Raw genomic sequence first — 26,020 nt, forward strand, 5'->3', positions numbered from 1 at the left:
TATTTTTCTATGTTTCTATGTATATTCTCCCCCCTGACCTACATGGGTTTTCTCCCACACTCGAAAGGCGTACAGGATTGTAGGCTAATTGGCTTGGTAAAATTGTAAACTGTCCCTGGTGTGTGTAGGATGGTGTTTGTGTGCCAGGGTTGCTGGTCGGCACGGGCTCGGTTTGCCAAAAGGCTAGTTTCCGCACTACGTCTTTAAACTAAACTAAACAAAGAAAGTATTTTATCGGTCTGAAGAAGGGTCTCGACCCGAAACGTCACCCATTCCTTCTCTCCAGAGGTGCTGCCTCACCCGCTGAGTTACTCCAGCATTTTGTGTCTACCAAGTATTTTATTCAATGGCATAAGAATAACACTCAAATGTTGACACATTTTTGCTCACCTCATCAGCTAAAAGCGACAACTCACTGCTGTCTGCAGCATCATAATCGTAGAGAACACGAGCTTTTCTTGTGCCACTAGACGACAGCTTATAGTCTATGGTACCAGTGGCAGCGATTGGATTGTTTAACGTGGATAGTGGGACTGAAGATGCAGAAAATGGTGGCACGGTGTTGGATAAAACTGGCGCTGAGGCAATCTGATTGTTGTTGGAAGTGAACGAGGTCGGAAAACTAGAAAATAAAATGGTAAACATGAACGCGGATAAACTGACAAAAATTAAGACATTCTCACTAAATTTATCTTAACATCTGCAAATTGTTACTACATCAACACAAAACTTCACAAAAAAAACAAACAAAGAAAGACACAAAGGCACGGGATATTGATTGGGGACGATCAGCCATGATCGCAATGAATGGCAGTGCAGGCTGGGTTTTCTCACAAAGTGCTGGAGTAACCCAGCAGGTCCAAGTAGCATCTATGGAGAAATTGGCTAAGTGACGTTTCAGGTCGGGACCCTTCTTTAGACCCATCTATTTTCATAAGTTCACAAGTTATATGAACAGAATTAGGCCATTCGGCTCATCAAGTCTACTCCACCATTCAATCATGGCTGATCTATCTTTCCCTCTCAACCCCATTCTCCTGCCTTCTCCCTGTAACCCCCGACACCCGTATTAATCAGGAATCTATCAATCTCCGCCTTAACAATAATCCATCGATGGCTTCCACTGCCTTCTGTGGCAAAGAATTCCACAGATTCACCACCCTCTGACCCATATTCTCCAGATATGCTGCCTGACCCACTGAGTTCACACGGCACTATGTGTCTATCTTTGGTATAAACCAGCATCTGCTGTTCATTTTTATTTTTTAAATCTGTAGCGTCATAAAATATTGATGCATATCCCATGGTTATGTTAATAAATGTTGAATAAAGCAAAATGTGATATGGAACAGTAAGCAAGGCTTAGTTCATTCATGCCCCATTCATAATCTAAAGATGTCTGACCCAAGACATGTTCGAGGCAATTATTTTTCACAAAACAGAAAATTAGTGGATGTATAGCTATACACAAAAAATTACAAAGTGAATGCAAACATTTTTTTTAATTGCTTTACTCCCCTGTGACACTATAGAAAGGAGAGACAAAAAAAAATTCTTATTCCAAATCCAAATTACCTTCCAAGCTGCTTTTGCAAATCAACCATATACTGATAGCATTGTGCATAGTAGGTCACTTGGGCATCAACATACTCGTGCAAGCAGCGAAGGTGGTGTGCCTGGAGGGGAATGGGGACAAAGAGAAAACAACAATGTAGATAATTTGGCAATCAACCACAAGACAAGGACTGAGAGAGTGTTTTACGGCCCGTGAATGCAAAATAGTAAGAGATGGAATATCACTGGGGCTTGTTAAAAGAACAAGCGGAGTGAGGTCAAAGCACAATAGATCTAGTGCAGTGACAAAGGAAAGACAACTTAAAGGGCCTGTCCCACCAGCATGTGTTTGCATGCGTCTAGCGCAACCAAACGTGGTGGCTTGAGGTGTACGGCCTCGCGGGGCCGGTCCCACTTCCAACCGCAGAGGCGTATGGAGTTGTGCGGGGCTGGTCCCAACATCATACTCACCAATCAGCTGGGCAGCAGGCGGGCCGACTGAATTTGGACGTCGCATGGCGTCGGGCGGTGACGTCATCGCGCTACGGCACGCCGGGCGATGACGTCATCGCGCAACGCCACGCGCTAGGTGTACGGCGTCAAGACGCTGCGTACGACGTTGAGACGTTGCGTACGACGTTGAGACGCTGCGTACGCCCGTCGAGGCGTTGCGTACGCCCTCAATGCGGCTGCGGGCCGACAGGCCGTTGTACCAGGGCCATCGCAATTTCCTCTCTAGTTTCCCGCAATATTCTCGGCTATATTCTCCGGAGATGATGTCTGACCCGCTGTGTTACTCCAGTATTTTGTGTGTCTATCTTCCTACACAGAAGGACAACTTACATGTGTACTGCTGATCCCCTCAAGCAAAAGTCTTGTGATCTCAGCCTGGCGGTCAAAGTCGCTCTGTGTGATTCGCACTTCCTGCTCAGCCTGTGCAGAAAGACAGTTCTTTAAAAAAAATAATCTGACTAGAGCCAAAATATTTCTGTATGCCACTAAACATTTGAATCATAATGCAGTGCAAATCTAATCACAGCTTCTTGCATATAAATACAAAATTTACTACTAAAACAAAATACATGCTACAATGCCAGGATAAGTGCTCAATCAAGAAAACCAAGCCTAGTGCCTGCCTAACACATTTTGTGCGTTCAAAATGTTCTTGCTACTATCTTTATATGCCATTTATGTTAATCATGCAATTCCTTAAATGGCAAAGTTTCACACTGGGTTCCCATGTGTCATTCCGTTTCCCAAACCTCCATGGAACAGTCTGCATTTGTTTTGGTATTTCAATATCTTTAATGCTGATGCTGGATATTTGTTTAAAGGAAACAGCATAATTTCCTTTAGAAAACTTTCGTAGAGTCGCTGAGTTGTGCAGCATGGAAACAGGCCCTTCAGCCCAACTTGCCCATGCCGACCAACATGCCCCATCAACACTAGTCCCACTTGCCCACATCTGCCCCATATCCCTCCAAACCTATCCTATCCATGTACCTGCCCAAATAACTTTTAAATGTTGTTATAGTACCTGCCTCAACTACTTCTCCTGACAGCTCGTTCCATATACCCACCACCCTCTCCGTGACAAAGTTACCCTTCAGGGTTCCTATTAAATCTTTCCCCTCTCACCTCAATCCTATGCCTCCTGGTTCTTGATTCCCCTATTCTGGGTGAAAGACTCTGCATTCACCCTTTCCATTCCCCTCATGATTTTATACACCTCTACAAGATCACCCCTCATCCTCCTGTGCTCCAAGGAATTGTCTTAACCTACCCAACCTCTCCCTATAGCTCAGGTCCTCCCCTCTTACGTCATTTCTACATTTTTAAAAAATGTACAAAACAAATTAGTTTTAGTTGAGTTTAGTTTAGCGATACGGCGCCGAAACAGGCCCTTCGGCCCACCGAGTCCGTGCCGACCAGCGATCCCCACACACTTACACTATCCTACGCACACTAGGGACAATTTTGCATCGATACCAAGCCAATTAATCTACAAACCTTTGTAGTGTGGGAGGAAACCGGAGATCCCGGAGAAAACTCACGCAGGTCTCGGGGAGAACGCACGGACTAAAAAAAGACAAGCATCCGTAGTCAGGATCGAACCTGGGTCTCTGGCACATTTAGGCAGTAACTCTACCGCTGCGCCACCGTGCAGACAAATTGATTTGTCAATTCCAGGTGCCCTCTTGCTTTTCCTTAGCTAATTACCAAACATCAAAGTCTCTAACTGATCTCTTACTGAATCCAAGCAGTGCCACTTTCATCTGAGTTTTGAGTCTGAACAAGGGCCTCGACCCCAAACGTCACCTGTCCCTTTTCTACGGAGATGCTGCCTGACCCGCTGAGTTACTCCATAAGGCGTGTGTATTTCCATGATGATGTAAACCAGCATCTGCAGTTCCTCCTTAACCATGCTGCCTTCTAATGCTTCAACGCTACAGGAAATTTGGCAATTGTGTCAGTGCAGTTCAGCCACATCAGAGGAGATACAGAACTTTGATGTGACACAAACGCGTCTGCATTGCACAATGCCATCCGTCACTGCGAGAACAACACTGCGCTGGGAAGAGGAAGCCATTTTGCAATAACACAACTTCCTTCTTTAAAAGCTCATTTTAATATTGAAATTATTATTTATTTTTAGTTTAGTTTCGAGATACAGTGCAGAAACAGGCCCCCCAAGTCCACAACGACCAGCGACCCCCGCACACCAACAACATCCTACACACACTAGAGAAATTTACATTTATCCCAAGCCAATCAACCTGTACATCTACGGGTGCTGTCTGTGCGGAGTTTGTACGTCCTCCCCCCATGACTGCATAGGGTTTCTCCGAGATCTTCAGTTTCCTCCAGGGAGGGAGGAAACAGAAGATCTCGGAGAAAACCTATGCGGTCATGGGGGGGGAACGTACAAACTCCGTACAGACAGCACCCGTAGTCGGGATCGAACCTGGGTCTCTGGTGCTGTGAGCGTGGAAAGGCAGTAACTTTACCATTAGGATAATGCCACACTCTTGATTTTGGTTCAGAAGTTGCTACTTTTCCCTTTAATAAATCAATTCAAATATCACCCCAAGTTTCTGCGCCAATGGGCAATGGAAGACCCGGCGTGGGGGGACCACCAAGGTATACCAATAAGATAGACACTAAAAGCATCTCTGGAGAGAAGGAACGGGTGACGTTTCGGGTCGAGTCCCTTCTTCAGACTGGGTATACCCTGGGTATGCAAGCAAAGAATTTCACTGTGACTCGTCACATGTGACAATAAAGTATTCACTCAATATAACACGTTTCAACTTTATAATGGCAAGAAAACATTTTTACGGTTTTTTACTTACATTTGTCACCTCCTCTGCCCAAAGCTGTCAAGCATTTAAACAAACAACAAAATCACTGATTTACATTATATTTGTGGAAATGCAGATTTGATATAAAGCAGCTGACAAACCAGCCTATTTTAATTACTGCTTAATAACAAAATTCATGACTGAGAAAAATACATGCAAGATGACAAAAATAAACTGAAATCAAACACAAATGCTGCATGCTCTTTAGCTGAAGATTAATTTTGAACTGCTGATTACACCTATGAGTTTCTCTCAGCTCTGATATTTGTACCTCTGTTTGATTCATATGCCCACTTTATGATAACGATGCCAATTGTGAATACTTTAATATTGGCTTTAAGGAGTTTCAAAATTAACAAACACCACAGTACTAAAAAAAATTCTACAGCACTTACTAAAATTTATCACATACACAATGTCCATTAGAAATTGCGTACATTATAACGGCAGCTAAGATTCATCTTAGTATCAAATCCAGGATCCACAGACGTGGGATCATCAACATTGCAAACAGAATATTAAAAGAAACTCAAGGGTTTAAGCAGCATTTGTGGAACAAAAGGTACAAGTCGATATTTTGGTTCAAGACCCTGCATTAGGGATCAGGAAGGATGAGTACGTACCACTAGCTCGGAGGGTTGGGGTGGGATAGAGGCCGGAGAGTGATAGGCAGAATGAGAGATGGGGAGAGGATACTGAACGGATGGAACTAGATGGGGGGGGGGGGGAAATGTGAAGAATGAACAAAGGGAAGAGACACAAAATGTTGGAATAACTCAGCGGGCCAGGCCGTGTCTCTGGAGAGAAGGAATGGGTGACGTTTCGGGCCGAGACCCTTTGTCAGATGGAGTCTGATGAAGGGTCTCCACTCAAAACATCATCCATTCCTTCTTTCCAGAGATGCTGCCTATCCCGCTGAGTTACTATAGCATTTCCTGTCTTTCCTCGGTGTAAACCAGCATCTGCAGTTCCTTCCGACACAAAGGGAAAAGAAAACTAGATGGACAGATGAGTCTGGGTGGGGTAGGTGGGGCGAATATGGGCACACGAGGGAATTTTGTCCGGATTAAAGGAGGGGACAGACCACCAGTTGCTAGAAAATAGATGGTGGACGTGTACTGCTAAACATAGGCAATCTTCCTGTTTCACAGTCCTGGGCAGGATCTTGCAGCAAAATACTGACTTACAACTTTTGCCTCCACTGGTGCTGCTTAACCTGCTCAGTTTTTCCAGTGTCCTGGATTTCAGTAACTGCCATCTCTTATCTTCTGATTTAAAGAAGCTTCTTTTAATTCCTGGCATTCACTGCATTGCCTACAAGAGGTGGGGGAGGGGGGGGGGGGGGAAGGGCTGAAAAATAAAAAAGTTTATTTCACATACTCGACCGTGAAAAAAATTGGGAATCAAGAGAATTTAGGTGTGGCAGCAAATTTAAGGGCAATGCAGAATAACACAGCTCTTCAAAGGGTATTGAATTTAGCTAGTCATCCCTGGATGTTGACAAAATGGCCACTGGTTTACAAGCAGGCCAAGTCACACCCATAGTAAAATGACTCCATGCCCTAAATTGCGCACAATGGCAAGCTTTAAAAGCAACAATGTTACAAGGTCTGAAATACCAATGCCTCGTAACATTTATCTTGCAAGATTATTTAGTTTAGTTAAGATACAGCATGGAAACTGACCCATCGGCCCACCAAGTCCACGCTGACCATCGATCACCTGTTCACACAAGATCTACGTTATCCCACTTTTGCATTCACTCCTTGCACATTAAGGGCAATTTATAGAGGTCAATTAACCTACAAACCCACACATCTTTGGGAAGCGGTAGGAAATTGGAGCATCTTGCTGAAACCCACGCGGTCACAGGAAGAATGTGCAAACTCCACACAGGCAGCACCCCATGTCGGACCGAACCAAGGTTTCTTGCACTGCGAGGCAGAGTCTCGACCAGCTGCACCATCCTACCTCACTGCAGCAGGTCTTGAAGTAGAGATGATTTAAAAATAGTTTGCCTTCTAACCCGATTGAAACACCAAAGTGGTAATCATAAGATCATAAGAGATAGGAGCAGAATTAAGCCATTCGGCCCATCAAGTCAACTCCACCATTCAATCATGGCTGATCTATCTCTCCCTTCATTGATAATGCAAAAAAAGTAAATTACAAATTAAATACTGGTAGAAATTGTTTTATAAAGTGGTTCTGGAGTAATGCTTTTGGTTTAGAGTTTGCTTAAAGAGTTTAATTCTTGAGGGACGCGAAGGTGGAATCTGCTACCGAGTGAAGTAGTTGAAGGACACTATTGATGCAATAAAAGGAAAGCAAGCAGATTGTAGGCCAGGTTTGGAAGAAGTAATTACTGAGGGGCAGAGTGGGCTGCTGAAGCAAATTTCTGTCCTAGGCCTCCTCCACTGTCAGAGTGAGGCTAATCGTAAATTGGAGGAACCAGCATCTCATATTTTGTGTGGGCTGCTTACAGCCCAGTGGTATGATATTGATTTCTCCAACTTCAAGTAACCCATGCACTCCCTCTCTCACCCCCACCCAGGTTGTACCAGGTTCCTGTTCTCACTTAGTAAACAGCTAACAATAGCTTGTTTCCTTTATCATAATTACTTTTTTTGCATATCTTTCATCCATTTGTTCTATTTCTCTACATCACTGGTCAATAGCTCGTTTCCCTTTCCCTTGACTAATCTGAAGAAGAGTCTTGACCCGAAACGTCATCCATTCCTTCTTTCCACAGGTGCTATCTGTCCTGCTGAGTTACTCCAGCATTTTGTATCTATCGCCTGTTAGCTACAGTAGTATAGCACAGAAACGGGTCATTTGTTCACGGCAACCAAGATGCCCATAGACATAGAACAGTACAGCACAGGAACAGGCTCTTTGGCCCACAGTGTCTATGCAGGACTGTGCCAGTGATAGCCGCACAGTCTGTAAAACATTTCCAGTGGTTTTACAGACACTGCATTGAGGTTCAGCACTCTTAAGTATGACTGCCAGAAACATTGCACCACAGCTAGGCACAAAGTGCTGGAGCAATGCAGTGGTTCAGGCTGCATCTCTGGAGAAAATGGATGTGACATTTCGGGTCGGGACCCTTCTTCAGACGTCAAAACTTTACTCATCGTTTTTCTCCAGAGGAGCTGCCTAATCTGCTGAGTTACTCCTGCGCTTGGTGTCTATCTTTGGTAGAAACCAGCATCTGCAGTTCTTTGTTTCTACTTGTGGATTTTGGTTTGCACAAGAAACTTTAGATCACAGCAAAGTAGGAAGTGAGCAACAAACGTTTGTTGAAAATAGTGAATTTACAGGAAGTACACAGCAGATCTGCATACATCTGCGTGGAAAGCAGAGTTAATGTTTCAAGTGAGTTTTTGAAGTGGGAGAGGAACTTTCGACAGGAAGGGCAGGTTGACTTGTAAAGCACACACATACCTCCCACTATACACTTGTGTCTCAGTCTGAGGAAATAAAACATGAAAGACAAAAAGTAACTTTGAGAAGTGCACAGGGTCTGCACCAGAGGGATAACTATTACTTTGGATATACAGAGCAAATTAAACATGAATGAGGCTACCGTGAAGGAGGCCAGGGCGAGTGGTAGTTGGATCTGAGGTAGTCCACGATCCAGAGCAGCTTTGCCATAACCGCAAGGAAGGGATACAGCCAGACAATTCTGAAGAGGAGCCAGAATAAAACAGCTTTGAATTCACCAGTGGATAACTTCCCAAGAAGGTGCCACTATTGTATAAGGCAGTAGAGGGACAATGTTGAACAATGTTGCACTGAGATACCCAAATGACCACCAAGAACCATGGCTGATTTTAAACACCCAGGATTTAAAATTTATGTATAAAAATACCCCATTGCAAAAGGTTTTGCTTTGAACTGCAGCATTTAGGTGTAACTTGATTCACACTTTCACCAATTCATACTATTAGGAGCAACATTTATCTCATTGAGCTAAAAACTCTTTCAGTGCAATTCAGCCAGACCAAAGATAACAGGTTATCCAAAAGACACTGATTAGATGCTTTAAAGATATTTGATGAACAAAATAGTGAAAAAAATGTTGATTTTTTTTTAAGTGATTTAAAATGAAACATGACGGCCTTAAGCACTGAAAGGGCTTGTAACAAAATCGTACAATTTTAGAAGATGTGAAGAAACAGAAACAGCAATGGAATAAAAACACCACAATACCTCCTCTTGCCATCAAAGTACTATTGCTCAATGAAACCCAGTAAAACCTGAATGAATAACTTAAATTGAAATTCACTAAATCTCTGACAGGACTCAGGACTTGGGTAGTGCTGGTCAGGCAGAATTTTGGTGCTGTCGGATATTATTCCAATTACCCTTAAACATCTTAAATTCTGTTCCTTTTCCAGACACAAAGTAATGATAACTTTTCCTGTGATCCCAGCAATGTTTGAAGGATCTGTGAGAGATCGGACCTGGGCGAGGTACAGGTTTGTAGGTTAATTGCCTTCGGTAAAAATTGTAAATTGTCCCGATGGTGTAGGATAGTGTTAAATAGGGGTTCGATGGTCGGGCATGGACTGGGTGGGCCGAGGGCATGGGGAAAAAATAAAATTAAAATAAATGGGGGCTCAGAGAGTTTACCTCAGAGAAACCAGGTTCTGGCAAAACATTGGGATTTCTTAGTAATTGAATATGAGATCACTTCAGTTTTATCAAGGCTGCGCGCATCAGTTTGAAAATTAGCAGTCTCTTGCTCTCTTCCCAAAACATTTGATAATTGTGGCATCAGCACACTATTTAGACAGCATTCCCAAAACCAGAGAATTGGAGAACTGAAAATTCAGTTTGATCTCATTGCAACTTTTTAATAGCAAAAATGTGTAATCCCATCTGTGGAAATATTGGTGGATTATATGGAGACACGCGAGGCTACAGATGCTGGAATCTGGAGCAATACCAATCTTTTGGAGGAGAAAAGGACACAAAGTACTTACTCCAGCATTGTGTTGATTTTTTGTAAACCAGCATCTGCAATCTTCTGGGTGTACTCAGTGGATCCAGAAGCAACTCTAGTTTACTTTACCATAAGCAATACCTTTCTTGCCACAGATGCTGCACGATCTACTGAGTTCAGAAATTCAGTGTGGAAACAGCCCTTTCAGTCCACCGGGTCCATGCCAACTATCGATCATCCATACACTAGTTCTATGTTATCGCACTTTTGCATCCTACGCACTAGAGGCATTTTACAGAAGCCAATTAACTCACAAACCTGCGTGTCTTTTGAACGTGGGAGGAAAACTGAGCACCTGGCGAAAACCAAACATAGTCACAGGGAGAACATGCAAACTCTGCACAGACAGCACACCAAGGTCAGGATCAGATCTGGGTCTCTGGCGCCGTGAGGCAGCAGCTCTAATGCTGCAACACTGTGCCGCCCGAGGTCCTCCATCATTGTTTGTTGCTCTAGATTCCAGCATCTACAGTCTCAAGAGTCTCATCGAGAAAATTTAAAACACTGAACCCGAGGAGAAAAATGGAATCCGTGTAAACTGGAGCGAAATAGGTAAAAAAGTTTCAAAATAACAGTGAATTTGCCCATTGAAATTCATTTTAACCTGAGGTAACAAGAAAAATCTTGTCAACTCAGGCACACCTGGATGAGATAGCAAGAGTAGGCATTCAAGTTTAAAGTCAAGACACACAAGGCTAACAAACCTTCAGCCATTTTACATGCAGCAAGTTGAGCATGTAAGATAAATTTACCATAAGGTTGTCTCCTTCAGCCTGAGTAGCGTTTAGTTGCTAGAACATTCAGGTAAAGTAGAGAAGGACAAGAAACACATGTTAGATAGATTACGTTAGGTTATGTGAAAAAAGCCAAAGAGCCATGCACTGTACAAGTTACAACAAACTTTAATTAGCAATTAAAAGCAAATGTTATAATTGACTGGCATAATCACATGCTGTTCTAATTACCAATTAACTTCTTTATTCCCTAACTTCTAACTTCTCTACTCCCCATCTAAAATATAGATTTTTGTTTGGGGCATGATGCCAAAAATACCTGTAATTTGCCTCACTGAAGACAAACAGTGAACACTGATCACATATCTTACTGTAGGGTGGTCATGTCCATCATTTTTCATTAAATGCTTGTTAAATGCCCACAGAGGATGCTAATAATGACGTGGCAAATTCAAGTTCAAGTGAGTTTATTGTCATGTGTCCCTGTATAGGACAATGAAATTCTTGCTTTGCTTAAGCACACAGAAAATAGTAGGCATTTACTACAAAACAGAGTTTTTAGAAATTTAGAAAATTTAGAATTTTAGAAAATCAGAATGAGTTGGCATTTTCATTTATGAAATGCAACCAGTCAATATACTTCTCTGCTTAAGCCCAGAACCAACACAGAATTCACAATCATGTGATCAGCATATTTGGGTACATGGCTGTTTACTTGGTAAATATGTATCTAGGTTTAAACAAGTCTGGATCCAAACCTGTTTTCAGTACAGCTAAAATATAAGACAATTGTAATGGAATTAAGGAATATAACAATTGCAATGGAATTGGACAAGACATAACTCTGATTTTTGTTGTGTCAAAACTTCACCAAAAAGTCGAATTATCTTTCGACGAATCTTGAAATAACAGCGAGATGTATTTGTCGGGAAGGTATTTTGGACCCGTTAACCCATCTGGCCCTTTTCAGATAATCAAACCATGATAAAAAATTGTATTATTTTCGTTTTGCTATTTTACGAAAAAAAAGTTGCCCTTTGACCATTTTCAACTTGATCTGCCGATGCTCAAGTTTGATCAAGTGCAACAAACACATTGTGATGACCATCTAACATGAGCCTTTCTTGGATAGCTCCAGGCGGTTGGAAGGGAGTAAATGTAACCATGCAGCTTATATAGCAGGTGAACAAATAAAGGAGAACTGTAGTTCCAAAATAGACACAAAAAGCTGGAGAAACTCAGTGGGACAGGCAGCAGCTTTGACTAGTCTGAAGAAGGGTCTTAACCCAAAACGCCACCCATGCCTTCTCTCCAGAGATGCTGCATGTCCCGCTGAGTTACTCCAGCTTTTTGCGTCTATCTTCGGTTTAAACCAGCATCTGCAGTTCAATCCTACGTATATTGTTCCAAGATTCTCGTTAGAAAATCAGAATGAGTTGGCATGCTCAACGATACTTTACAAAAGAAAAAATATTTTGACAAATGTCTGAGCAAATTGTTAAGGTTAGAAAGAATATTTATTTGGAAAAACATGATGAGGAACTAGTAAGTGTTGGTAGATAAAGATCTTGGCATTTTCATTTATGAAATGCAGAAAGTAAACACATACAGGTTTTAGGATTGATTAAATGATTGACAGATACAACATGGAAACCAGCCCTTTGACCATGCTGTCCATCGATCGCCCATTCACACTCATTCTATGTTATTCCACTTTCGCATCCATTCCCTACACATTGGGGGCAATTAATTTACAGACGCCAAATAACCCACAAACCCACATGTCTTTGGGATGCGGGAGGAAACCGGAAGTAACCAATGCAGTCACGGAGAATGCAAACAACACACAAACAACACCCGAGGTCAGGATCGATCTCAGATCTCTGGAGCCGTAAAATTACAGTTTCGATCAGCTATGCCACCCAAGCAATTCAGAAGGTAATTGCTACATTAATCTTTATTGCATGGGGGCATTAAAATAAATATAAGGATTGTATAAGGCTTTGACAAGACCAGATGCAGCATGATCCTTTGTATCCAAAGGAGGATGTATGCGCTTTGGAGTCATTGCAACATGGATGAATGACTCCAAGGCGCATACATCTTCCTTTGGCAGATGCATTTCCTATAGGAAAGAACTGCAGATGCTGCTTTAAATCAAAGGTAGGCACAAAATGCTGGTTTAAACCGAAGCCTTCTGTCTGAAGAAAGGTCTCGACCCGAAACGTCACCCATTCCTTCTCTCCAGAGATGCTGCCTGACCCGCTGAGTTACTCCAGCATTTTGTATCTACCTTGGTCAATACTAAGTGGTATTTACAAAAAAAAGTGTTTGCATCAAGTCAAGCAATAATGACAGGGTAGATGTTGAGACAGTATCCTTCTGGGCGAAAAGATTAGAGCTAGGGGATACTCAAGAGTCAAGCATTTAGAACGGAGGCAAGACTAAGAAAGTTCCTTTTATGAATGAAAGTTCCTTAGTCATTGAGTGCATTCAAGACAGAGCAACAGATCTTCAAATAAGGAAATCTGCAAATATAATAGTGCTGGAATAACTCAGCATAACTGATGATCAGGTTGGAAAGTGGATCTGAGTCAAGAGGATCAGCCATGATCCTAGTGAATGGTCAACTGGGCAACTGGGTTCTCAACTACTACTTAGGTTCTTAAAGCATCCAACTACCAACACAACGGTTTACTATTTCACGTGTCAAGAGTCATACATCATGGAAACAGGCCCTTCAGCCCAACTTGCCCACACCGACCCACATATCCCATCTACACCAGTCCCACCTGTATGAGTTTGGCCCATATCCCTCTAAACCTGTACTATCCATGTACCTGTCCAATTGTTTCTTTGATGTTGCATTAGTTTCTACCTCAACACCCTCCTCTGACAGCTCATTCCATACACCCACCACCCTTTGTGTGAAAAAGTCACGGTACATGTCATTACTAAGATCTAAGAGAACACAACTTAATGGATGAGCAAAAGCCACATGGGCCTCAAAAATGTTCATCCCTCCAACATGTTAACTGTAACTCTGTACTCTAATTATACATTAAATAATCCCACGAGTTTACTTTCATTATATAGTTATGTAGCTTATACAAAACGTGCCTCCACTCAAAAGTGACTTCCCCTATTCCTGTTCATTTATTTTAATTTCACTTACGTCTTTCATACATTTGTTAAGGTAAAAATCTGCATTTACCTCATCAATTTATACTGTTGATTTTATAATTCAATATAGTCGTCATTCAAATGTTATCTATTCTGACTGCAGAAACAAATCTCTGCCTTCTGCGAGGAATTGTTAGTGCTACTGGGACCAAAGCAAGCACTTGGTAATAGCTCAATCAAGGTACCAAAACCGACACAAATATAAAAGGGCAATGTGCCTACTCAATGCAGCACCATTCCAAAGGTCTTGCTAGTCAAGAACACATTTGTTGGTCAACTGTTGGACTTGAATAGTTCCTGCTGTTACAAATGCAGTCATTCGATGTACAGCCGTGGGAGTAAGTTCTTTTTATTTCCACACACAATGTAGGGGCCCAATCCATTAGAATATCAAGAGTATCTTCGTAACTTGGGAAAGATTCAAAGTTCCTCCAAGTTAAATCATATTAAGGTTAGCAAGAGTTAGCGCATGACCATACCTGTATTAATTCATCACCCCTTCGCTTCAATCACTGCTATCTCATAACTCTTCATACAGCTTTTTACAGCCCCATCGGTCAATTATATCGCTAACTCTCACTGTTTTAATGCACAATATTTTCGCTTTACCTTCTTCAGTGGTCTTTAGACACAATATTCCTGCACTTTGGGGCTTTATCCAAATCCTTTATTCCTCAGTAGAGTTGGAGTCCATAAACAAGCCCTTCGGCCCACAACCATAACATTCTCATACCTGTCCAAGGCTTTCGAATACCTTGGCAATTCAAATGTGACATTACTTGCCTCCATCAGCCACTCAGTCCACGCGTTCTAGGATCCAACCACTCCCTGGGTAAGAAGTCTCTCTCCCCCACTCCCTCTCACCCCTTACCCTAATCTTATGCATCTCCATGTTTAGATAGTTTAGTTTAGAGATGTAGTAATAATAATAATAATAATACATTTTATTTATGGGCGCCTTTCAAGAGTCTCAAGGACACCTCACAAAAATTTAGCAGGTAGAGGAAAAACATGTAAGGGGAATGAAATAAATAGTAAAGACATGACTAGTACACAAAGTAAAGACAGAATACAATTCAAAACACAATATGAGGCAATTAATGCACAGATGAAAAGGGAGGGGGACGTAGGGCTAAGGATAGGCAGAGATGAAGAGATGGGTCTTGAGGCGGGACTGGAAGATGGTGAGGGACATGGAATTGCGGTTCAGTTGGGGGAGGGAGTTCCAGAGCCTGGGAGCTGCCCTGCAGAAGGCTCTGTACCCAAAACTGCGGAGGTTGGACTTGTGGATGGAGAGGAGACCGGCTGATGTGGATCTGAGGGACCGTGAGGGTTGGTAGGGGGAGAGGAGGTCAGTGAGATATGGGGGGGCCAGATGGTGGAGGGCTTTGTAGGTGAGGATCAGGATTTTGTAGGTGATCCGGTGGGAGATGGGAAGCCAGTGAAGTTGTTTGAGGACTGGAGTGATGTGATGCCAGGATTTGGTGTGGGTGATGAGTCGGGCGGCTGCGTTCTGGACCAGTTGGAGTCGGTTGATGTAGGTGGAGCTGATGCCAAGGAGAAGTGAGTTGCAATAGTCCAGTCGGGAGGAGATGAAGGCATGGATGAGTCTTTCAGCAGCGGGAGGTGTGAGAGAGGGTCTGAGTTTGGCGATGTTGCGGAGATGAAAGAAGGAGGTTTTAATGACATGGCGGATGTGAGGCTCAAGGGAGAGGGTGGAATCAAAGATCACGCCAAGGTTGGGGGCCTTGGGAGATGGGGAGACAGTGGTGCCGTCGATGGTGAGAGTGGGGTTATTGATTTTGCTGAGTGTGGCTTTGGAGCCTATGAGGAGTAATTCTGTCTTATCGCTGTTGAGTTTGAGGAAGTTATGTTGCATCCAGGTTTTTATAGCTGACAAACAGGAGTTGATATGGGAGAGGGGGGGGGTTGTGGGGGGATTTGGTGCCGAGGTAGATCTGGGTGTCATCGGCGTAACAGTGGAAGTCCAGGTTGAAGTGGCGGAGTATCAGACCAAGGGGGAGGATGTAGATGATGAAGAGGAGGGGGCCGAGTACGGAGCCTTGGGGAACGCCTTGAGTGACTGTGGCTGTAGCAGAGGTGTGGTTGTGGAGAGAGAGATGAAGTGGGATCTGTTGGAAAGGTAGGAACGGAGCCAGCTGAGTGCAGAGCCTTCAATGCCGAGGTCTTTGAGTCTGGTGAGCAGGATGTAGTGGTTCACTGTATCGAAGACTGCGCTCAGGTCGAGGAGGATGAGGATGTTGAGGGAACCAGTGTCAGCAGAGATGAGGGGGTCGTTGAGGACTTTGAGGAGAGCAGTTTCTGTGCTATGGAGGGGGCAAAAGCCAGATTGGAGGGGTTCAAGTGAGTTATACGCAAGGAGGTGGGAATGAAGTTGCGGCGCAACGATACGCTCCAGGGTTTTTGAAAGAAAGGGGAGGTTTGAGATTGGGCGGTAGTTAATGAGAGAGGAGGGATCAAGACCAGGTTTCTTTAAGATTGATGTAACAGCAGCAGTTTTGAAAGCGGAGGGGACAATTCCTTGGGACAATGAGGAGTTGAAGAGATTAGTGAGGTAGGGGCAGAGAACAGGGAGGCAGAACTTCAGCAGGGGAGTGGGGAGAGGGTCGAGGGAACAGGTAGTGGGTTTGGAAGAGCTGATGAGTTTGGAGATTTCAATAGGGGTGACCAGGTCAAACTGGGAGAGGAAGCAGTGTGGAGGAGGGGTAAGGAGGTCAGTGGAGATGTTGAAAGGAGGGGCCTTGGTAGGTGGTGGAGTAGATGCTGGGGAGTCGGGTACAGGGGATAAAGATTGATAGATGGTGCTGATTTTATCAGCGAAAAAGTGGAGGAATGAGTTGCAGAGATCCGGGGTAGAGGTAGGGAGAGTGTTTGGTCGACGCTTGAGGAGGTTGCCCACTGTGGAGAAGAGGGTTCTGTGGTTTAGGCAGGGATCAGTGAATATGGAGGAGAGGTAGGCAGATTTTGCAGCAATGAGGGCATCTTTGTAATCAGTGAGGTGGAGTTTGTAAGCTTCAAGGTGGATTTCTTTGTGAGTCGTTCAATACGGCGACCAGTCTGTTTCAGTTTACGAAGTGCAGGTGTGTACCAGGGTGAAGATGTGTTGAAAGTTACGGTTCTTGTTTTGAGGGGGGCCATAGTGTTAAGGGAGGTAGACAAGGTGGAGTTGAGATGGTTTGTGAGATCATCAGGTGAGATGGGGGCTGAGTCCAGGGGGAGAATGGTGGAGAGGAGGTCAGTAGTGCGATAACAGGGCCTTCAGCCCACCAAGTCCATGTTGACCATCAATCCCCGCACACCAACACTATCCTGCACACACTGGGGACAATTTACAATTTTACCGTAGCCAATTAACCTACATATCTTTGGAGTGTGGGAGGAAACCGAAGCACCTTGAGAAAACCCACCCAGGTCATGGGGAGAACGTACAGACTCTGTACATACAGCACCCGCAGCCAGGATCGAACCGGGTCTTTGGTGCAGCAAGTCAGCAATGTTGCCGCTGCGCCGTCCTACTAGTCACAGGTTTCCAATCAGTGAATATACATTGACCATTCTTCTTAAGAACAGGCTTAGGTACCAACGTTTTCAATTAGTACTAATGATATGCTTTAAATGGAAAACCATTTATTGAGTAGAAAAATAATTAAGGTCTACACGTGGTAATTGTTCCTTGAAATATTCTTAATGAAGATCACTGCTTTTGTAAAAAAAAAATCTTCCTCCCATTCCTAGCACGCACTTTTGCCAGGAACACAATAAATTCCCAAACCTCCCAAATTCCCCAAACAGCTCAATATATGTAGACACAAAACTTCCTCCTTTCTTCCTTCCTGTTTCTAACCCAACACCATGTAAAGAGTTACATACACTTTCAGTTGAACAGAGCTCCTGACAGAAATTGGGAATACTGTGTTTAGTTTGGGGGATTGGACCAAGATCCTGATTAGGTTAGAACATTGATTCATCATGAAAGCAAATCTTAAATCTAAATAATACCCAAACCATTGTTTGGATCATGACAGTTCATAAAGCAAGCAAGGACATGTTGTATTGTGATACAGACACTGCCACCCAAGGTCACATTTAATTTTATTCTCCGTAATTTATCTTTATTAGACTTCAGTGAATTTAGAGGAAAAGCAATGGGTTTGTAGATATGTTCATGACTCTCCTCAGATTTTGCTATTTCCTTCAGCTTTTGAACTACAAAACACTGATTAGGAACTAGGAGATAACAAACAGTTTCTGTCAGCACTGTTGTAACCATAGAGTGGGAGAGTCGAGGACTAGACGTCATAGCCTCAGAATTAAAGGACGTTCCTTTAGGAAGGTGAGGAGGAATTTATTTATTCAGAGGGTGGTGAATGTGTGGAATTCTTTGCCACAGAAGGCTGTAGAGACCAATGGATATTTAAGGCAGAGATAGATAGATTCTTGATTAGTACGGGTGTCGGGGTTATGGGGAGAAGGCAGGATAATGGGGTTAGGAGGAGGAGATAGATCAGCCATGATTGAATGATAGAGTAGACTTGATGAGCCAAATGGACCAATTCTGCTCCTATCACATGACCTTATGACCATTATTACGCAATTTGGATTGTGCTGTCATTTGTACATTTGGGCACGCCAAAGTACAATACCAGAATTGAAATATGTTTCCAGTCTAATCACTGTTGAAATGCAGGAAGTGTGTCAGCTGACTTCTGACTACTGAGGTCCCAGACAGTAACATGATATTAACCAGCTGATTTGTAGAAGTGATTTATCTTGCGGTACAAATACTGGCAAGGCACAGAGTGGAAGTTTAGTTTAGTTTAGAGATACGGTGTGGCAAAAGACCCTTCAGCCAACCAAGTCCGCGCCGATTATCGATCCCTGTACATTAGCACTATCCTACACACGAAGGACAATTTACAATTCTTGCCGATGCCAATGAACCTGCAAACTTGTACGTCTTTTGGAATGTGGGAGAAAGCCAAACCCCACGCAGTCACGGGGAGAACGTACAAACTCTGTGTAGATGGCACCCGTGGTCAGATTCAAATGCAGATCTCTGGCACTGCAAGGCAGCAACTCAACCGTTGCGCCACCGTGCCATCCCCATTCTTCTATATTTTTTTTGAAACAGTTCAAGGGATTTTTTTTAATGTACATCCAAAAGGCTGCCAGAAACTTGGTTTAAAATCTCATCAGAAACATGCACTCAATTAGATATTAGTGCTCAAGTATCTGGAATGGGACAAATTTATAATCTCTGACTTGAGGTGAGAATGCTATCAGAGACATGGTCCATTAAACTATTCACAATACATTACACATCTACATTTGTAAGTACTAACTTTATACTTCATAGAGTCATATTCACACTGTCCTTAACATAAATCTATTAGGGCATTTTCTATCAGCTACTCATGCAGTGGAAAACTACATTAACTCAAAATGTGGCATAGTTAGAAGAAATCACACTTCGGTTTCTCTGCAATTTTGCACACAAATTTCCAAACCAAATTACTGTCATACAATGATTATGCTTAAAACAATTCGAGAATTAATATAATCTAATAGAAATCACTTTCAAATTTCATGAGCATGGAAACTCTCTGCACTAGGCTCCCCTCACGGGCAAGAGCAAGATCATCTCTGACCCCTCTCACCCTGGCCACAAACTCTTTGAATCACTTCCCTCTGGAAGGCGACTCCGGACTGTCAAAGCTGCCACAGCCAGGCATAAAAACATTTTTTATCCACGAGTAGTTGCTCTACTCAACAGCCAAAAATCTGTAGCCTCCATTTGATCTGGTATTTTGTTGGTTCACATGCTTGATCAATGGTGTTTTATCATTAATGTTTTATTATTATTAATGTTTAGTGTTTTCTGAGTGATTCGTAACTGTCACTGTATGTCATGTTGTTACTTGTGAGCGGAGCACGAAGGCAAATTCCTTGTATGTGAATACTTGGCCAATAAACTTACTTACTTACTAGGCTCCCCTCACTAATCTTCATTTGGAATATCCAATGTATTAGGGACTGAATGTTTCATTTTAGTTTAGTTTAGAGAAACAGCGTGGAAACAGGCCCTTCGGTCCACTGAGTCTGCACCGACCAGCGATCCCCGCACATTAACACTATCCCTCACACACTAGGGACAATTTTACATTTATACCGAGCCAATTAACCTACAAATGTACGTCTTTGGAGTTTGTGAGGAAACTGAAGATTTCGGAGAAAACCCACACGGTCACGGGGAGAATGTACAAACTCTACCGCTGCGCCAATGCGTCGCCCTTAAATGATACCACTTTTATGTGCTTTACTTACAGCCGAACGGGACTCTGAGACTTTTGCCTTCCTCAGTCTTGCTTTCGCCGCATCTAAATCCAGTCTTTTATTCTGCAAGAGCTTGCGTTCTTTCTGAAACGATTGTCATGAAGGAACGATCATTCTCAATGAAGCTAATTGTCCAGTGAACAAAAAATGACTTGCTACTGCTTTAAAACGTTGCTTTGCCATTTTATAGCTGTCAGAGTAGTGCCGCACAATTTTGCAAGTATTCTTTACTTTTAAACACATGTGTTATGGATGGCGCTAAACAAGTCAGGTGCTTAACAATATTTAACTGAACAGTGTGTGCATCATCATTTGTGTGTGGAAAAACCTTCCCCTCAAATCTCCTTTAAATTCGTGCCTCTCGCCTTAAATCTATGCTCTCTAGCTTTAGACTCCCCCCACCTTAAAAGCCCATCTAACCTTTAACCCCTCGATTTTATATACTCCTTTAACCACCACTCAACTTCCAGTAAGACCCCTTTCTATCAAATTTTTGCTTATAAGGAAAATCCTCCTTTCTAGTAAATATCCTGGTCAATCCCTTTTGTGTTCTCTCTAACGCCACATCTTTCTTGTAGCGTGGTGACCCTGTGCGTGTGATGTGACCAACATTTATACAGCTGCAATATGGCATCCTAACTAATTTGCAATGCCTTGGCCTGTGGGGACAAGTGTACCAAATACTCCCTTCACTAACCTATCCTTCATTGATGGAGCATCTTTTTAAACACTTGAATTGTCTAGACATAGAAGGTGATGGACCAAATTGTGGGATGGGGATGTGTAAATGGGACTAGTAAAGGCAAATACATAATGTGCCGTTGTCTGACTAGGAATAGATCAAGCCATCTATCAAGATTATGGTTATTCTTAATGGAGGCTCAAATGCGTATTCCCATCTATCCACTATTACATTTCACCCCTTTCTTGCGAAGCATCTATGGGCCTCTCCTTCACCTTTGTATTAAATGAGTGGCTCATTTATAAATAGCACCCTCACGATCTTGGATTGGTGCAGGAGCAATGTGATCATGGCTGATCATCCCCAATCAGTACCCCGTTCCTACCTACTCCCCATATCCCTTTGAATTCGACAAGTCACAACTCTGTGTGAAAAAGTTTTTCCTCATCTCAGTTCTAAATTCTTAAACTGTGGCCCTGGTTCTGGACTCCCCCAACATCGGGAACATTTCCTGCATCTAGCGTTTATAATTAAAAAAATTATACTCAACGTCTATACAAAAATTATACTCTACTCAGCGTTCAATCCACAGTTTTAATTTAGAGCCAGCAATGCCGTGCAATAGCAGAAGACAGTATTTTCCACCATGTTAGTGGAAAGTATAAAAACTAAGTACAGAGAGCTGAGTTACCATCAGTTCACTCTTTGAGCATCGAAAATGTAATTTGGTTGAAATACAGCGTGGATTCGACCCACTGAGTCCGCACCGACCAGCGATCACCCATACACTAGTTCTATTCTACATACTAGGGACAATTTTACAGAAGATGATTAATAAACAAATCTACACGTCTTTGGAATGTGGGAGGAAACTGGAGCACCTGGAGAAAACCCACGGGGAGGCAGGGCGAACATACAAACTCCATACAGACAGCACCCGTAGTCAGGATTGAACTCTGGCCTTTGGCACTGTAAAGCAGCAACTCTATAGCTGCACCACTTTGCCACCTTTGAAAGTGGTCTAGCTTTGAGCTATGGGGCGTATGCCAGGAATGAGGGGAAATTCACATCCTTGAGTAAAGACAGGTCAGGGGAAGTGGAGAACAGCAACAATCATCGAGGCTTTATGCAGCAATGCTATACGAGTGAAGATCCAAGACAAAGTAACTCAAACTTACTGATATTGTTTTGTAGTCTCCTTCTAGGAAGTTCCTAAGGGGTGACAAAAAATTAACTGCTGCTGTGTGTATTAGTTCCCTCTCTGCAGCACCAATTCGGTTTTCATTTTCTCCACATTTAATGAGAGCACTGCCTGTTGGGGAGAAACACTTTGGAATGACTGCCCATTTATAAAAATGATTTGTATTTACATAATCTTTCTGCTATGCCAAAGACATCAAGCATGACTGGAGAAATAATCCTTGACTTGAAATGTTACTCTGTCAATCCAGTCGCCTCACAAAAATATGTTCTGTTGTTATCTTCAAAATTATAAATCCTGAAATTCATTTTCCAACGGTCTTTATTGCCTGGTAAACCATGATTTCACTATGATTAAAAATTAAGCTTCAAACAAGTAGCAATCCGAGATCAATATCATTTGCACTCAAAAGCTATTCCCAATTGATAGTAACAGTTAAAAATTTGATTTTAAAGAGGAGAGCTCTGTGCCAGCCATCTTAAAGCAATGATTACCAAAACTAATACATTTTTCTGATTCTGATCACAAGATGGAATCAGGTGATGCAACTCTAACAAGAGGACGAAAGAGGAAATTCATCAAGATAAAGACTACTGGTGGAAACTGCAGAACTGCCTCTTTCATGGAATTATAACACAGAAGGCCACTTCCATCTATCATGCCTTTGGGCACATTGTGAAATTATGACCAGTCAACCTTCATGTGTTTAGAACTCAAAATAAATAATATATAGCTATACTCAGCAGCAGAAATGGAAGATTATTTTTTTTGTAAATTACTTTATCCTCTTACCATATGCAGTTCCAGGGCCAAATTCATTTCCAGCATCAAGCATATACTGGCCTAACTGTTCACTATTATTTATTCGAGAAGGCACTTTCCGATCCAGTTTTTCATATACAAATTCTTCTATTCTGGTATCTAGGGATGAAAAGAGCGAAGCAAATAAAATCCAATTTAGAGATCATAAGACGGTAAATGAGGTAGATTTTTCCCACATTGTAAAGTACCACCGAATCCCGACAGGGTTAATTATGGTGATTAAACAGCACGAATGCTTCATGTAGGATTAAGCCCTTGACTATTTTGGATATTAATTAGGAACAATTCCAACATTTAAATAGAACATTGTCAATCGGGGCTTAGAGTGAGAGATTCGGAGAGTCAGAGCATAGAAACAGGCCTGTCGGTGCAACTTACCCACGCTGACCAAGATGCTTCTTCTATGCTTGTCCTACCTGCCTATATTTGGCCCATGTCCCTCTAAACCTTTCTTATGCTTCAGCTTCACTTAATCACTTATCCCCATCCTCACCCCAAAAACTAGAGGTGGTGAGGGTGGCCAGGTGTTATTCTGACTGAAGGTCAGTGATCAGCGGTGTGCATGATCGGTGATGGAACCTGTTGTTCGTGATGTGCATAAATGACTTGAACGAAAATGTAGATGGGTTGGTTAGTAAGTTTGCAGACGACACAGAAATTGGTAGCGTTTCAGAAGTTGAAGGCGGCTGTCAAAAAATGCAGCAGGATATAGGTCAAGTTACAAACGTTCAGTTTATTTTATGTGTAAAATGTTACATGTACCTGCAAAAATCATTCCCCGTCCAAATGTGGGTGGGAAAATGGCTGATGACATTTAGCCCAGACAAGGGTGATGGTGTTGCACTTTGGAAAGCAAAAGTTAAGGGGGAACTGTACAGTTAATGACAGGACCATTAACAGCAATGATGTAAAGGGGATCTTGGGGAACAAGTCAATAGCTCCCCAAGTAGATAGAGTGGGGTCAGAGTAAATGGGTAAAATGGTCAGCATGAACATGACGGCTGATGTTCCCATTTTGGTGCGGCAGGACTCTATGTAACTAATACTTTAGCTCTATATCAGATATTAAAAATTGTTAACAACGTTTACCCTCCACAATTGACTTGATGTTAAATATGAAAAATTCATCAATCAACATATTGAAAATCCATGAAGCACTGTGCATTTATTTCAATTACAACATCCAATTTAGATTGGTTGCGATGAATGATCTGTTTCTGTGTTGCAATGAAGGACCACATAAACAAACTTGACTTTATTTACATTTATTACCACAAAATGGCTGGTACTTTGTCCCTTTTAATTCCTTACTTGGGTTTGGCTGCAGCAACACTTCGGTCTGCTTCATTATTTTTTCAGTCCATAATTTGGTACTTTCTGCTTTGCTCAGCAGATTCTCCAGATGGGCATCCAACTCTGTCTTCTCAGCTTGACCAAACTTCTCCTCTGTAAACTGAAGCAAAATGAGGAGATGGAAATTAAAATGTGCAAACTTACATTTTCAAAACAGTTTCCGTTTCACATTATGATCCCAGATACGAAGCTTGCAAATAACAATTGACATAGAACAGTACAGTGCAGGAACAGGCACTTTAGCCTATAACGCCTTTGGCGAACATGTCACGATAAACTAATCTCACCTGCCTGCCTGCACATGATCTGTATCCTTCCTTTCCCTGCAAATCCTAATCTAAAAGCCTCAAATGCCATGATCAAATCTGCCGCTACCACCATCCCAAATCGTATCTAACCTCCATCCACATTCCAGGCACACACTACCCCCGACAACACATTCCAGACACCCACCACCCATCCAGACTATGTGATGTGGTGCAAGTGAGCTGGCAAAGCACTACTTCCATCCAGTTACCCAAGTAAGGACCATCTAAGTCAATGCACCAAAACACCAACAATCTGGAAGTCGACACAAGGATTTGCATCAGAAAGATCAGATGTGACCAATGTGGCTTCCACTACTGAAATACACCCAACTTCACACTCGCGTTAGATCAAAAGGCCACTGTTGTGTTTCTCATAAACCCATTCACGGTGCTCAGTGAATGTTCATTGTGCTAATTGATGAACCTTTGGCTTAGCTAAAATTGTAAATTGTCCCTAGTGTAGAATAGTGTTAATGTACGGGTGATCGCTGGTCGGCGTGGATCCAATGAGCCGAAGGGCCTGCTTCCGCGCTGTATCTCTAAACTAAACTAAAAATTGTCAACACACACACACACACACAGAAAATTACAGGGTACTATTATGTCTCCCCACAGTTCAGATAAAGTGCCAATATTGTTCACCAAAATTCTTCTTGAAATATGGCACCAAATTACTTTCTTACATTGTTATTAAAGTTAATGTTATTAAAGTTAAAACCCAGCTATGCTTCTTCCATATGGATGCAAACTCTGTAGAATTGTCAACACCTTTCCAAGAATCTTGTATTAAAAGCAGCTGTTAGAAGTTGCAGAATTCAACTGCATTACAAACCGCTGTTGTATGAACTCTTATGCTACTTCCTGTTGCATCAACAGCAGATTTGATTTGCTTAGTATTCAGTGGTAATTATCCTACACAAGGTTACAAAATTCCATGTCCCATGAATACTCAATGCAGTCATCAGTATTATCTGCACAACCCACATATCATTTTCTTGGAATTGTCCATGAACAGCTAAATTCACTGCTGGTGAACTGTGCAAACAGAAACTTCCTCTGAGTTGCAAAAATCTACACAACAGGAAAGTATTCAAAGCACTTTCAGAAGGTTGAAGAGCACCATCATTAGATTCATAAATAACTCACTTCCTTTCCCATCCATTGCTACCATTAAAATAAGAATGGTCATAAAATTCTTCAAAGATAAAATTTGCAACACTTAAGAGCTGGCCTTTTCCTTCCCCCTCCTCAACCATAAATACTAAGTTGGTAATAATATACATACTTCTTTTCAATAGAAGATTGCTAAAGCAAATTATTTGCTGTACAAATTCTTACTGTACACTGTTTTTGGCTTACAGACACCATGAAGAGTTTAGTTTAGTTTTAGAGATACAGTGTGGAAACAGGCCCTTCGGCCCACCGAGTCCACGTCGACCAACGATCACCCCGTACA

General features: G+C 42.4%; 1 protein-coding gene across 9 annotated transcripts in view; it reads right to left on the minus strand.

Annotated features, from left to right (window-relative positions):
- Positions 1–26,020, minus strand: part of sh3glb1 (SH3 domain containing GRB2 like, endophilin B1) — a 45,194-nt gene that overhangs the window by 5,037 nt on the left and 14,137 nt on the right. The window contains exons 2-11 of one of the 9 annotated variants that reach the window (XM_033029013.1): positions 24,215–24,356; positions 22,874–23,002; positions 22,059–22,192; positions 20,190–20,282; positions 10,632–10,718; positions 8,506–8,604; positions 4,908–4,931; positions 2,398–2,487; positions 1,576–1,676; positions 391–622 (exon numbers count right to left, since the gene is read on the minus strand). In XM_033029013.1, coding sequence (XP_032884904.1) covers positions 391–622; positions 1,576–1,676; positions 2,398–2,487; positions 4,908–4,931; positions 8,506–8,604; positions 10,632–10,718; positions 20,190–20,282; positions 22,059–22,192; positions 22,874–23,002; positions 24,215–24,356 — 1,131 coding nt within the window. The remainder of the gene's footprint in view (positions 1–390; positions 623–1,575; positions 1,677–2,397; positions 2,488–4,907; positions 4,932–8,505; positions 8,605–10,631; positions 10,719–20,189; positions 20,283–22,058; positions 22,193–22,873; positions 23,003–24,214; positions 24,357–26,020) is intronic. The other 8 variants (XM_033029015.1, XM_033029018.1, XM_033029016.1 and 5 more) reach the window with 8 other exon arrangements.

This window comes from Amblyraja radiata, chromosome 10, assembly GCF_010909765.2.
Source record: "Amblyraja radiata isolate CabotCenter1 chromosome 10, sAmbRad1.1.pri, whole genome shotgun sequence".
Taxonomy (NCBI): Eukaryota; Metazoa; Chordata; class Chondrichthyes; order Rajiformes; family Rajidae; genus Amblyraja; species Amblyraja radiata.